Raw genomic sequence first — 13,646 nt, forward strand, 5'->3', positions numbered from 1 at the left:
ACCCCGTCCCTTCCTACAACCCGGAGTGTGGGTTTACCCCGTCCCTTCCTACAACCCGGAGTGTGGGTTTACCCCGTCCCTTCCTACAACCCGGAGTGTGGGTTTACCCCGTCCCTTCCTACAACCCGGAGTGTGGGTTTACCCCGTCCCTTCCTACAACCCGGAGTGTGGGTTTACCCCGTCCCTTCCTACAACCCGGAGTGTGGGTTTACCCCGCCCCTTCCTACAACCCGGAGTGTGGGTTTTCCCCGCCCCTTCCTACAACCCGGAGTGTGGGTTTACCCCGCCCCTTCCTACAACCCGGAGTGTGGGTTTACCCCGCCCCTTCCTACAACCCGGAGTGTGGGTTTACCCCGCCCCTTCCTACAACCCGGAGTGTGGGTTTACCCCGCCCCTTCCTACAACCCGGAGTGTGGGTTTACCCCGCCCCTTCCTACAACCCGGAGTGTGGGTTTACCCCGCCCCTTCCTACAACCCGGAGTGTGGGTTTACCCCGCCCCTTCCTACAACCCGGAGTGTGGGTTTACCCCGCCCCTTCCTACAACCCGGAGTGTGGGTTTACCCCGCCCCTTCCTACAACCCGGAGTGTGGGTTTACCCCGCCCCTTCCTACAACCCGGAGTGTGGGTTTACCCCGCCCCTTCCTACAACCCGGAGTGTGGGTTTACCCCGCCCCTTCCTACAACCCGGAGTGTGGGTTTACCCCGCCCCTTCCTACAACCCGGAGTGTGGGTTTACCCCGCCCCTTCCTACAACCCGGAGTGTGGGTTTACCCCGCCCCTTCCTACAACCCGGAGTGTGGGTTTACCCCGCCCCTTCCTACAACCCGGAGTGTGGGTTTACCCCGCCCCTTCCTACAACCCGGAGTGTGGGTTTACCCCGCCCCTTCCTACAACCCGGAGTGTGGGTTTACCCCGCCCCTTCCTACAACCCGGAGTGTGGGTTTACCCCGCCCCTTCCTACAACCCGGAGTGTGGGTTTACCCCGCCCCTTCCTACAACCCGGAGTGTGGGTTTACCCCGCCCCTTCCTACAACCCGGAGTGTGGGTTTACCCCGCCCCTTCCTACAACCCGGAGTGTGGGTTTACCCCGCCCCTTCCTACAACCCGGAGTGTGGGTTTACCCCGCCCCTTCCTACAACCCGGAGTGTGGGTTTACCCCGCCCCTTCCTACAACCCGGAGTGTGGGTTTACCCCGCCCCTTCCTACAACCCGGAGTGTGGGTTTACCCCGCCCCTTCCTACAACCCGGAGTGTGGGTTTACCCCGCCCCTTCCTACAACCCGGAGTGTGGGTTTACCCCGCCCCTTCCTACAACCCGGAGTGTGGGTTTACCCCGCCCCTTCCTACAACCCGGAGTGTGGGTTTACCCCGCCCCTTCCTACAACCCGGAGTGTGGGTTTACCCCGCCCCTTCCTACAACCCGGAGTGTGGGTTTACCCCGCCCCTTCCTACAACCCGGAGTGTGGGTTTACCCCGCCCCTTCCTACAACCCGGAGTGTGGGTTTACCCCGCCCCTTCCTACAACCCGGAGTGTGGGTTTACCCCGCCCCTTCCTACAACCCGGAGTGTGGGTTTACCCCGCCCCTTCCTACAACCCGGAGTGTGGGTTTACCCCGCCCCTTCCTACAACCCGGAGTGTGGGTTTACCCCGCCCCTTCCTACAACCCGGAGTGTGGGTTTACCCCGCCCCTTCCTACAACCCGGAGTGTGGGTTTACCCCGCCCCTTCCTACAACCCGGAGTGTGGGTTTACCCCGCCCCTTCCTACAACCCGGAGTGTGGGTTTACCCCGCCCCTTCCTACAACCCGGAGTGTGGGTTTACCCCGCCCCTTCCTACAACCCGGAGTGTGGGTTTACCCCGCCCCTTCCTACAACCCGGAGTGTGGGTTTACCCCGCCCCTTCCTACAACCCGGAGTGTGGGTTTACCCCGCCCCTTACTATAACCCTGCGTGTAGATTAACCCTATACCTGCCTGCTGGTGAATGGATTAACCCTTGGCCTAGCAAAACTTTGCCTGGACTTTGTCACCTCATTGTTTTCTCCGACCCGTGTGTGGCCCAATCCCTCAGTGGCCAGGACTTTGCCCCTTCTATCGGGAGCCCCTGTTGCGGACTACCCCTGTTATCTGGAACTCTGTCCTACCCACGTTGGGTCTGACCCTGGGCACCTTTGTTTGGCCCCTTTCTTTGTGAGCCTACCCGCTACCGTTCAATAAAAGGCTTTGTTGGCACTCCTGCTCTCCGTGTGCGTTCTGTCCCACCTACACTTCCGTTACAGGACAGATGGAGGAAAAGAGAGAAAACCCTCAACTCTACAAATTTAGGTTCTTCTTCAGGGACAAGGTCTCCACTTCTGTAACACAATGAACAATCAGTAATTCTTCATTTACATATAGTTAATAACAGAGAAAGTTACTTTCACTGACCAAAACTTCCACATCCTATTAGGACTCTGTAGGGATGTCCTGGCGTCCCCTCAAATCCTTTACTCCTGGAGGGCCGCAGAGAAAGATAAAAACAGATCCCAGAAAAACCCTTGACCAAAAAAGTAAAGTAATGAGGAAACCGCACAGATAATGGAATCATCCGTGCCCACCTCCATAATACCAACTCCATAAAGACCTCAAATGAGGTGGTTGGAGGTCCTCCTCTGGACGTTCCCGGGAAGGATGTCTCCGCATACAGGAGGAAGAAACCCTCCTCATCTGCTAGCTGCAGGGGGTAATGGTGCCGATCGCGATCCTTGGTAGTCCGTAACAGGGGCTCCCGATAGAACGGGCCATTATCTGCGCGGTCTCCTCATTACTTTTCTTTTTTGTTCAAGGGTTTTTCTGGGATCTGTTTTTATCTTTCTCTGCGGCCCTACAGGAGTAAAGGATTTGAGGGGACGCCAGGACATCCCTACAGAGTCCTAATAGGATGTGGAAGTTTTGGTCAGTGAAAGTAACTTTCTCTGTTATTAACTATATGTAAATGAAGAATTATGAATTACTGATTGTTCATTGTGTTACAGAAGTGGAGACCTTGTCCCTGAAGAAGAACCTAAATTTGTATAGAGTTTGAAACGCGTTGGACATTCCATCTTCTTGCGGACCCCTCTGGTCCAATCATTCAACATTTTTTCCCTGGGGGACTTTTCCCAAATGGGTGAAAAACAACTATACTACCTCAACAAGTGTTATTCAACTGTCAATTCAATTTTTATGTCTATGATGTTATGTATTTCTTCTTTTTTTCTATGAATTAAATAAAATACAAGCTTTGGTAATAAATGGTATTGATTTTTGCTCCTAAAATCCCAAACTTAGAGGAGGTATTTTACACTCCCTCCCTCCCTCCCTTCATTCCTCCCTCCCTCCTTTCCTTCATTCCTCCCTCCCTCCTTTCCTTCATTCCTCCCTCCCTCCCTTCATTCCTCCCTCCCTCCCTCCTTTCCTTCATTCCTCCCTCCCTCCTTTCCTTCATTCCTCCCTCCCTCCTTTCCTTCATCCCTCCCTCCCTCCTTTCCTTCATTCCTCCCTCCCTCCTTTCCTTCATCCCTCCCTCCCTACCTTCATTCCTCCCTCCCTCCTTTCCTTCATTCCTCCCTCCCTCCTTTCCTTCATTCCTCCCTCCCTCCTTTCCTTCATTCCTCCCTCCCTCCTTTCCTTCATTCCTCCCTCCTTTCCTTCATTCCTCCCTCCCTCCTTTCCTTCATTCCTCCCTACCTTCATTCCTCCCTCCCTCCTTTCCTTCATCCCTCCCTCCCTACCTTCATTCCTCCCTCCCTCCTTTCCTTCATTCCTCCCTCCCTCCTTTCCTTCATTCCTCCCTCCCTCCTTTCCTTCATTCCTCCCTCCCTCCCTACCTTCATTCCTCCCTCCCTCCTTTCCTTCATTCCTCCCTCCCTCCTTTCCTTCATTCCTCCCTCCCTCCTTTCCTTCATTCCTCCCTCCCTCCTTTCCTTCATTCCTCCCTCCTTTCCTTCATTCCTCCCTCCCTCCTTTCCTTCATTCCTCCCTACCTTCATTCCTCCCTCCCTCCTTTCCTTCATTCCTCCCTCCCTCCCTACCTTCATTCCTCCCTCCCTCCTTTCCTTCATTCCTCCCTCCCTCCCTACCTTCATTCCTCCCTCCCTCCCTTCCTTCATTCCTCCCTCCCTCCCTACCTTCATTCCTCCCTCCCTCCTTTCCTTCATTCCTCCCTCCCTCCTTTCCTTCATTCCTCCCTCCCTCCTTTCCTTCATTCCTCCCTCCCTCATTTCCTTCATTCCTCCCTCCCTCCTTTCCTTCATTCCTCCCTCCCTCATTTCCTTCATTCCTCCCCCCCTCCCTACCTTCATTCCTCCCTCCTTTCCTTCATTCCTCCCTACCTTCATTCCTCCCTCCCTCCTTTCCTTCATTCCTCCCTCCCTCCTTTCCTTCATTCCTCCCTCCCTCCCTACCTTCATTCCTCCCTCCCTCCCTACCTTCATTCCTCCCTCCTTTCCTTCCTTCCTCCCTCCTTTCCTTCCTTCCTCCCTCCCTCCATTCCTACCCCCCCTTCCTTCCTCCCTTCATTCCTACCCCCCCTTCCTTCATCCCTACCCCCCCCTTCCTTCCTCCCTTCATCCCTCCCTCCCTTCCTTCATTCCTCCCTTCATTACTCCCCTCCCTCCATTCCTTCCTCCCTCCCTTCCTTTCTTCCTCCCTCCCTCCCTCCATTCCTTCATCCCTCTCCCCCCTCCCCCTTCCTTTCCCCCCCTTCCATCTGCTCCTCTTGTCTCATTCCCCTCCTTCCACCCCCACATTCCTCCCTCATTCCCTTTCTTCACTTCTCTTCCTCCCTTCTCTTCCTTCCTCCCTTCTCCGTCTTCCTTCCTCCCTTCTCTTCCTTCCTTTCATCCCTCACTCTCTCTCCCTCCATCCCTTCCTTCCTCCATCCCTCCCCCTTATCTCCTTCTACATGTATTTTCCGTCTTCATACGTCTCTTTATTTCTAGGTTTTGATGGAACGGTTTAACATGGACAAGCGCATTTTCTGTTTTATTCTGTCCACACGCAGTGGGGGTGTGGGTGTCAATCTCACCGGGGCAGATACAGTCATCTTCTATGACAGTGACTGGAACCCCACTATGGATGCACAAGCACAGGACCGCTGTCATCGCATTGGACAGACACGGGACGTACACATATACAGGTAATCATTACCCCGCCCCCCATCATCCTACCCCCACCTATCCCCCTTCCTCCTTATCCTCTCACCATATTGGACAGACACGGGACGTACACATATACAGGTAATCATTACCCCGCCCCCCATCATCCTACCCCCACCTATCCCCCTTCCTCCTTATCCTCTCACCATATTGGACAGACACGGGACGTACACATATACAGGTAATCATTACCCCGCCCCCCATCATCCTACCCCCACCTATCCCCCTTCCTCCTTATCCTCTCACCATATTGGACAGACACGGGACTTACACCTATACAGGTAATCAGTACACCCCGCCTCCTGTCATCCTAACCCCCTTCCTTCTTATCCTCTCACCATATTGGACAGACACAGGACTTACACCTATACAGGTAATCAGTACACCCCGCCTCCTGTCATCCTAACCCCCTTCCTTCTTATCCTCTCACCATATTGGACAGACACGGGACTTACACCTATACAGGTAATCAGTACACCCCGCCTCCTGTCATCCTAACCCCCTTCCTTCTTATCCTCTCACCATATTGGACAGACACGGGACTTACACCTATACAGGTAATCAGTACACCCCGCCTCCTGTCATCCTAACCCCCTTCCTTCTTATCCTCTCACCATATTGGACAGACACAGGACTTACACCTATACAGGTAATTAGTACACCCCACCTCCTGTCATCCTAACCCCCTTCCTTCTTATCCTCTCACCATATTGGACAGACACGGGTCTTACACATATACAGGTAATCAGTACACCCCGCCTCCTGTCATCCTAACCCCCTTCCTTCTTATCCTCTCACCATATTGGACAGACACAGGACTTACACCTATACAGGTAATCAGTACACCCCGCCTCCTGTCATCCTAACCCCCTTCCTTCTTATCCTCTCACCATATTGGACAGACACGGGTCTTACACATATACAGGTAATCAGTACACCCCACCTCCTGTCATCCTAACCCCCTTCCTTCTTATCCTCTCACCATATTGGACAGACACGGGTCTTACACATATACAGGTAATCAGTACACCCCGCCTCCTGTCATCCTAACCCCCTTCCTTCTTATCCTCTCACCATATTGGACAGACACGGGACTTACACCTATACAGGTAATTAGTACACCCCGCCTCCTGTCATCCTAACCCCCTTCCTTCTTATCCTCTCACCATATTAGACAGACACGGGACTTACACCTATACAGGTAATTAGTACACCCCGCCTCCTGTCATCCTAACCCCCTTCCTTCTTATCCTCTCACCATATTGGACAGACACGGGACTTACACCTATACAGGTAATTAGTACACCCCGCCTCCTGTCATCCTTCCCCTCTTCCCAGCTACCAGGCTCACTGCGCTCTGTTTCCCCCTTCCCTGATTGGGCAGACTTGTGATTTACAGGTAATTGACTCACCTTTGATTATCCTACACTCACTCTGTGGTGTTGTTCCCCGACCCCTGACATCTGCTGTCCTCCCATAATTCTGATTTCTTGATCTAGGCTGGTGAGCGAGCGGACGGTGGAAGAGAACATCCTGAAGAAAGCACAGCAGAAGAGGATGCTGGGAGATATGGCCATTGAAGGTGGAAACTTCACCACTGCATATTTCAAGCAGGTAATTCTCCAGATTATCGAGCCGTATGTGATGTACCGTCCTCTGCCTGACCGTCTGTGCCATGGCGGTATTGTCCACCTAGAACAACTTTTTATCAGCCTTAATAACATGGAGCAACCCTGGAAATAACTTTTCTGTTTTGGGGAACCCCTTCTAATTACTGTATTTAGAACTCGTGGGATGTAAGCCTGATGGGCACTGGGAAGAATGTTCCCCATGTTGGTGGTCATTGAAAAGATCCCCCCTTACCGATAGCTGAAAAGATCAGTGCTGATTGGTTTAAGTGATTACTTATCTGAGAGGCAAAAAATTTCTCATAGACCCAAGTAACCTCTGGAGGTTCCACAGAACCCTGGCTGAGAGGCTGATCTAGAGTGGTATGCCAGCCCAGATGTGTATGCGATTACTAACAAATCCCTAAGGATTTTTAGAGTCAGATGTAGACTGTGCCTGTCATGCATTCTAATAGTCCATTCCAGTTGAGGAGAGAGACCCTCACAGGTTTAGTCTGTCCCATTCCAGGTTCCTTACATCCCAGTGGTTTATTCTGTCCTTTTTCGGGTTCTTTACATCGCAGAGGTGTATTCTGTCCGATTCCGAGTTCTTTACATCTCAGAGGTTTAGCCTTCCCCATTCGGGCTTCCTTACACCTCAGAGGTTTAGTCTTGCCCATTCCGGGTTCCTTACACCTCAAAGGTTTAGTCTTCCCCCCATTCTGGGTTCCTTACACCTCAGAGGTTTAGTCTTCCCCCATTCTGCTTTCCTTACACCTCAGAGGTTTAGTCTTCCCCCATTCTGGGTTCCTTACACCTCAAAGGTTTAGTCTTCCCCCCATTCTGCTTTCCTTACACCTCAGAGGTTTAGTCTTCCCCCATTCTGGGTTCCTTACACCTCAAAGGTTTTGTCTTCCCCCCATTCCGGGTTCCTTACACCTCAAAGGTTTAGTCTTCCCCCCCATTCCGGGTTCCTTACACCTCAAAGGTTGTCTTCCCCCATTCTGCTTTCCTTACACCTCAAAGGTTTAGTCTTCCCCCCATTCTGCTTTCCTTACACCTCAGAGGTTTAGTCTTCCCCCATTCTGGGTTCCTTACACCTCAAAGGTTTTGTCTTCCCCCCATTCCGGGTTCCTTACACCTCAAAGGTTTAGTCTTCCCCCATTCTGCTTTCCTTACACCTCAGAGGTTTAGTCTTCCCCATTCTGGGTTCCTTACACCTCAAAGGTTTAGTCTTCCCCCCATTCTGCTTTCCTTACACCTCAGAGGTTTAGTCTTCCCCATTCCGGGTTCCTTACACCTCAGAGGTTTAGTCTTCCCCCCATTCCGGGTTCCTTACACCTCAGAGGTTTAGTCTTCTACATTTCGGGTTCCTTACACCTCAAAGGTTTAGTCTCCCCCCCCATTCTGGGTTCCTTACACCTCAAAGGTTTAGTCTTCCCCCATTCTGCTTTCCTTACACCTCAGAGGTTTAGTCTTCTACATTTCGGGTTCCTTACACCTCAAAGGTTTAGTCTCCCCCCCCCCCCCCCCCCCATTCTGGGTTCCTTACACCTCAGAGGTTTAGTTTCCCCCCCCCCCATTCTGGGTTCCTTAATCACTTTACCACCGGAGCATTTTGCTGTCTTCCGTCCAGGCCACTTTTTGCGATTCGGCGCTTTGCGACTTTAACTGACAATTGCGCGGTTGTGCGACACCGTACCCAAACGAAATTGACGTCCTTTTTTTCCCACAAACAGAGCTTTCTTTTGGTGGTATTTGATCACCTCTGCGCTTTTTACTTTTTCAGCTATAAACAAAAAAAGAGCGTTTATTTTGAAAAAATAACAATATTTTTAACATTTTTCTATATGAAATTCCCCCCCAAAAAAATGTAAAAATCAAATTTATTGCGTTTACTAACTAAGGGAAAGATTTCTGTAATTTTTGGTGTTTTTTTTTTTTTTTTTAACGCGTAATGGCGGTGATTTGCGATTTTTTTTTTTTTTTGCGGGACTGCGACATTGCGGCGGACAGATCGGACCCTTGACTGACATTTTTGACACTTTTGGGGGTACCAGTTACATTACTACAGTAATCAGTGCTATACATATGCACTGTTACTGTAAAAATGACACTGGCAGTGAAGGGGTTAATTTTATTGGAGAGGGAGGGGTTAATGTATGCCTGGTGCTTACTGACGTGTGGGGGGGGGGAGGTGACTTTGTGAGACAGGGACAGATCGGATGTTCAGCTATGCTGAACAGTCCGATCTGTCACTCCCTGTCACTATGGAGATCCGCCCGCTCTGTTTACACAGGCGGGCGGATCTCCTCACTCGATTCCCCGACGATCGGGGCAGAGCAGTGGCGATTGCCGCTGCTCCTCCCCTGGCCCGACTCCCGCTGTGAATGAAAACAGCGGGAGCGCGCCTCCAGTGGCGCGCGAGCGCCACCTACAGGGGGAGGAGTCCAGCGACGTAGGTCTATGTCGCTGGACGGGATCGTGCCACTTTGCCGCAGTACGCTCCATGTGAGCGGTGGGCAAGTGGTTAAACCTCAAAGGTTTAGTCTTCCCCCCATTCTGGGTTCCTTACACCTCAAAGGTTTAGTCTTCCCCCCCATTCTGGGTTCCTTACACCTCAAAGGTTTAGTCTTCCCCCCCATTCTGGGTTCCTTACACCTCAAAGGTTTAGTCTTCCCCCCCATTCTGGGTTCCTTACACCTCAAAGGTTTAGTCTTCCCCCCCCCCCCCCATTCTGGGTTCCTTACACCTCAGAGGTTTAGTCTTATCCACTCTGGGTTTCTTACTCCTCAGAAGTTTAGTGTTCCCCATTCCATGTTCCTTACACCTCAGAGGTTTAGTCTTCCCCATTCCGGGTTCCTTTCATCCCAGAAGTTTAGTCTGTCCCGTTCTGGGTCCCTTTACGTCTGAGAGGTTTATTCTGTCACATTCCGGGTTCTTTACACGTGCCATCAAGTATACGATGGAGTTGGCCCTTATCCCCTATTGACTTGTGGGTTGTGTTAGTATCGGGGTCCTCACCCTTGTCTCTGTGTTTTCCAGCACACTATCCGGGAGCTTTTTGACATGGAAGATATTCCTCGCAAGGAAAGTGAAATGCGTGCAGTCTCTCCTGCGCAGAGCACAGAAGAAGGAGCGTCTTTGCGGCAAAGTAATATCTTGGAGCAGGTACTAATACTGTGTACTACTCTGACTTAATTGGCTCAGAAAGGACCTTAGTCTATGAATGGTGTCCCGGGCTGCTCCCCCTTTCTCATATGGTTGTTTTTTTTCAGGCACTGGGCCGAGCAGAGGATGAAGAGGACACCCTGGCTGCCTCTTTGGTCAAGGCTGAGCAGGTCGCTGATCTTGCAGAGTTTAATGAGAATGTTCCCCTGGAGCCAGAGGAAGAAGAGCAGAACCGTGTGGAGCAGGAGATCTCGGCACTAGTGGAGCAGGTAATGTGTGTGTTCAGAGTTACCACAATGTGTAGTCTGAGCCGAAATGCCAGCCAAAACATTAACCAATCACAATGTCTTCCTAGCTGACTCCAATCGAACGATATGCCATGTACTTCCTGGAAGCCTCACTGGAGGAAGTCAGCAGAGAGGAACTGAAACAGGCCGAGGTAAGGATTGCTCTGCCATGGGAATCTCTGAAGACACCTCTGTCATTAAGTCAGAATGGAAGCTTGGGTTTCAAGTACTGGCTCTGGGGCAATTAAAATGTTTGGTTTTGTTTTTTTGGTGCCCAATGTGAGGCCCAACATGCGAGTCAGGTCTTTTTTTTTTGGCCCATGTGAGTCAGGTCTTTTTTTTTTCCGGTACCCAACATCTGAATCGGGTCTTCCCATCCAACATCAGTGCCTTACCTCCCAAATTCAGTGGAGAGTGGGGGGGGTGCAACTCCATATTAATGGGGGAGGGAAAACTCCAGCAAGCTCATATAAGTGTGTGTGACGGTAAGGGGTACTCAGAGTTTTGGGTATTATGTGTATTTTTTTTCTACATGGGTACATTTTAAATTTGGTTGTCATCCCTTTCCTGTCGGTCTTCATTGCAGGAACAAGTAGAAGCTGCCCGCAAGGATCTGATCCAGGCCAAAGACGAGAGTGGTCAGAGTATTGAAGAAAAGTGGGAGGAAGAAATAAGAAAAAACCGCAGGGTGCGAACACCCACACCGGCCCGGACACCTGGAGAACGCATCGGCGTTAGAATGAGCGAAAGACTGAGAGGAAACAAGGCGGCTGAGCCCACAGACATTGCAGAGAGCCTAGCCGTCCCAGAAGTTCCTCTCTCTACCCAAGAGGACCCTTGTGAAGCCTCCCCCCAGACACTGGAAGTGCCCTCGGTTCCAGATGTGGATGACGGCGGCCATGATGTGGAGACATCTTGTAGTGCTGCTGTCACATCAGAATCCACTATGTCCCCTATAGCGCCCCCTGTTCCTCAGACAGAGGAAAGTACCACAGAGACAGTTAAACAAGAAGCAGAGGATGAGGGTCCTGCTCCTACGGAGGAAGAAAGTGTGTGTGCGCCAAGTACAGAGCTTACTCCAGGCAGCCCTGAGCCTTGTGAACACACCCCAGGCAGCCCTGTGACTACTCCACAGGAAGAACCTACTCCACCTCGCACACCTCGGAGGAAAGTCACTGCAGACTGTGAGATTCTGCTGGCTGGCGCTAGTGACAACTCCCCAGATGCAAAAGTGCTTAGGCGATTGCCTGGGCGTCTGGTTACCGTGGTACAAGAGAGGCTTCCTACTGCTCGCCGCCACACTAAGGGAAGAGGACAGCAAGCTTCTTTAGACAATGGTGCACTCAGCCCAAATGTTCCTGAGTATCAGAGTCCTCCCCGTGATCTCCTTTCTGAGGACACCTCTGAGACTGGAAGTCCCCCACCAAAGAGGAAAAGAGGAAGACCCCCCAAGACTAATGTAGACATGTCCCCCGCTGCAGTCCCTGACCTGCCTCTGGAAGACAAGTCTCCTGAGCCCAATCTTCCTCCTCATTCCCCAGCAGTCATTTCTGAGTTATCGCCCCCTTGCCCTGGCCAGATCCCTGCTAGTCCCAGCTCTTCCTCCAAGTTGAATTCGGAGAGTGAAAACAGTTCTGCTGAGAAGAGGAAGAGAGGACGACCCCCAAAACGACGAGAATCATCTGCTGCTGCCTCTCCAGTCTCTCCTACATCCCCTGCTGCCTCACCCCTTAGAGTTGCGCGGTCCCCGCTCGTCGTGTCTCCAGTTGGTGCACTGCCTCCTTCTCCCATTTGTGCATCCCCAACTTCTCCTATTACAGCTTCACCCTCAACCCCTACCTCTGTTGTCGGAGATGCTACATGTGACAGTTCCCAGGCGCACACTACAGAAGCAAAATCCTTCTCTGATGACAGAAGACGCAGTGATCCCCTTCCTTCAGCTCTTTTTGAACCCGCCACTAAATCCACCATTCCTGTTTCTTCCAACATTCCCTCAGTGGGCGGGGAGGCCACGAGCAGCAGTGGTGCCGATGAGCCAGTCACACCATGCAAGCGTAGACGTGGCCGGCCACCCAGGTCACAGATGGTCCCCAAAACTAACTGTAGTCTGACATCGCACAATTACAAATTGGACAGTTCCCCTGACAGGAGTCCCAGTCCTCAGATGACTACAAGGGCCTGTCAGAGGAAGCCACTAAAAGCAGAAACCACGGATTCCAAGGAGCAGAATTCTTCTCTCGCTGAAACAGATGACTCCTCAGAAGACGAGGAGATAAGGACTCCTTTAACCCGCAGCGCCAGGACTCGATTAGAGACCAGCCAGTCTCCTCTTGTCTCCAAAAACTCTCGAGTATCATCTCCCAAAGCCCGGCGTGGGCGTTCTCCTCGTGTTACTCCTCCAGAAAAATCTACCACCAAAAGACGCAAACCCCCCACTGCAAGCTCCCCCAGCCCACCCTCCTCCTCCCCCAACGGCAGCTCCAGTGACAAACAAAAAGGGGCAAGAAAAAAACGTCATTGTTCCCCAGCAGAACGGGTTTTGCGCAGTTCTCTTACTGCCAACCCCGCCAGTAACACGCGCTCATCACGCAATCAACTTCAATATTTTCCCAGCAGCAACAGAGGAAGGAAGGCCAAAACGTGAGGTGTAGCTTGTGGAGAGCAGGCTTTTGTCCTTGTCAGGATGGAGAGCAGGGCGCTGAGGACTGTCCCAACAATTCCGGGGGCTGGCTAGGGGCCCCAATATTGAGACACAATCTATGCAAAGAGAACCGAAAGAACAGCAGTCGGCATCCGCTAAAGGAGAAAGGGATGTTTCTGCTGAGGAGCTGAAGGATTTCCTGCTTGATTAGCTAAGTATTTGACAAAAATCCGCAGGAGTGACCTGAGCCCCGAGTCTCTGGACATTAGACAGGAATCTGCAGGAGTGACATGAGCCTGACCCCCGAGTCCTAGGACATTTGACAGGAATCTGCAGGAGTGACCTGAGCCCCGAGTCTCCGGACATTACACAGGAATCTGCAGGAGTGGCCTGAGCCCTGAGTCTCCGGACATTAGACAGGAATCTGCAGGAGTGACCTGAGCCCCGAGTCTCTGGACATTAGACAGGAATCTGCAGGAGTGACCTGAGCCTGAGCCCCGAGTCTCCGGACATTAGACAGGAATCCACGGGAGTGGCCTGAGCCCTAAGTCTCCGGACGTTTCTACACAAGTTCCTGTAATTCTTTCATGAAAATAAAGTGTTAAGTGTATAACGTTTAATGAGACGCGTCTGTACGAATGAGTGGCATGGCTGGAGCACAGCGTCTTGTTAAAGGGAATCTATCATGAACTGTTTGTATAGTTTTATTATTATTTTAGCTAGCAATGCACATAAAGCTCTCTATTTTTGTCTTGTATTGTTGG

General features: G+C 51.7%; 1 protein-coding gene across 1 annotated transcript in view; it reads left to right on the forward strand.

The window, feature by feature from the left end:
• SRCAP (Snf2 related CREBBP activator protein) overlaps window positions 1-13,502 on the forward strand; it is a 93,444-nt gene extending 79,942 nt beyond the window's left edge. The window contains exons 28-33 of the mRNA XM_082260524.1: window positions 4,961-5,157; window positions 6,676-6,790; window positions 9,829-9,954; window positions 10,062-10,223; window positions 10,310-10,393; window positions 10,828-13,502. Of these exons, the coding sequence (XP_082116650.1) occupies window positions 4,961-5,157; window positions 6,676-6,790; window positions 9,829-9,954; window positions 10,062-10,223; window positions 10,310-10,393; window positions 10,828-12,885 (2,742 nt within the window). The 3' untranslated portion in view covers window positions 12,886-13,502. The remainder of the gene's footprint in view (window positions 1-4,960; window positions 5,158-6,675; window positions 6,791-9,828; window positions 9,955-10,061; window positions 10,224-10,309; window positions 10,394-10,827) is intronic.
• Window positions 13,503-13,646: the final 144 nt, after the last annotated feature.

Source organism: Pelophylax lessonae (assembly GCF_965119305.1).
Source record: "Pelophylax lessonae genome assembly, chromosome: 6".
In the NCBI taxonomy this organism is placed as follows: Eukaryota; Metazoa; Chordata; class Amphibia; order Anura; family Ranidae; genus Pelophylax; species Pelophylax lessonae.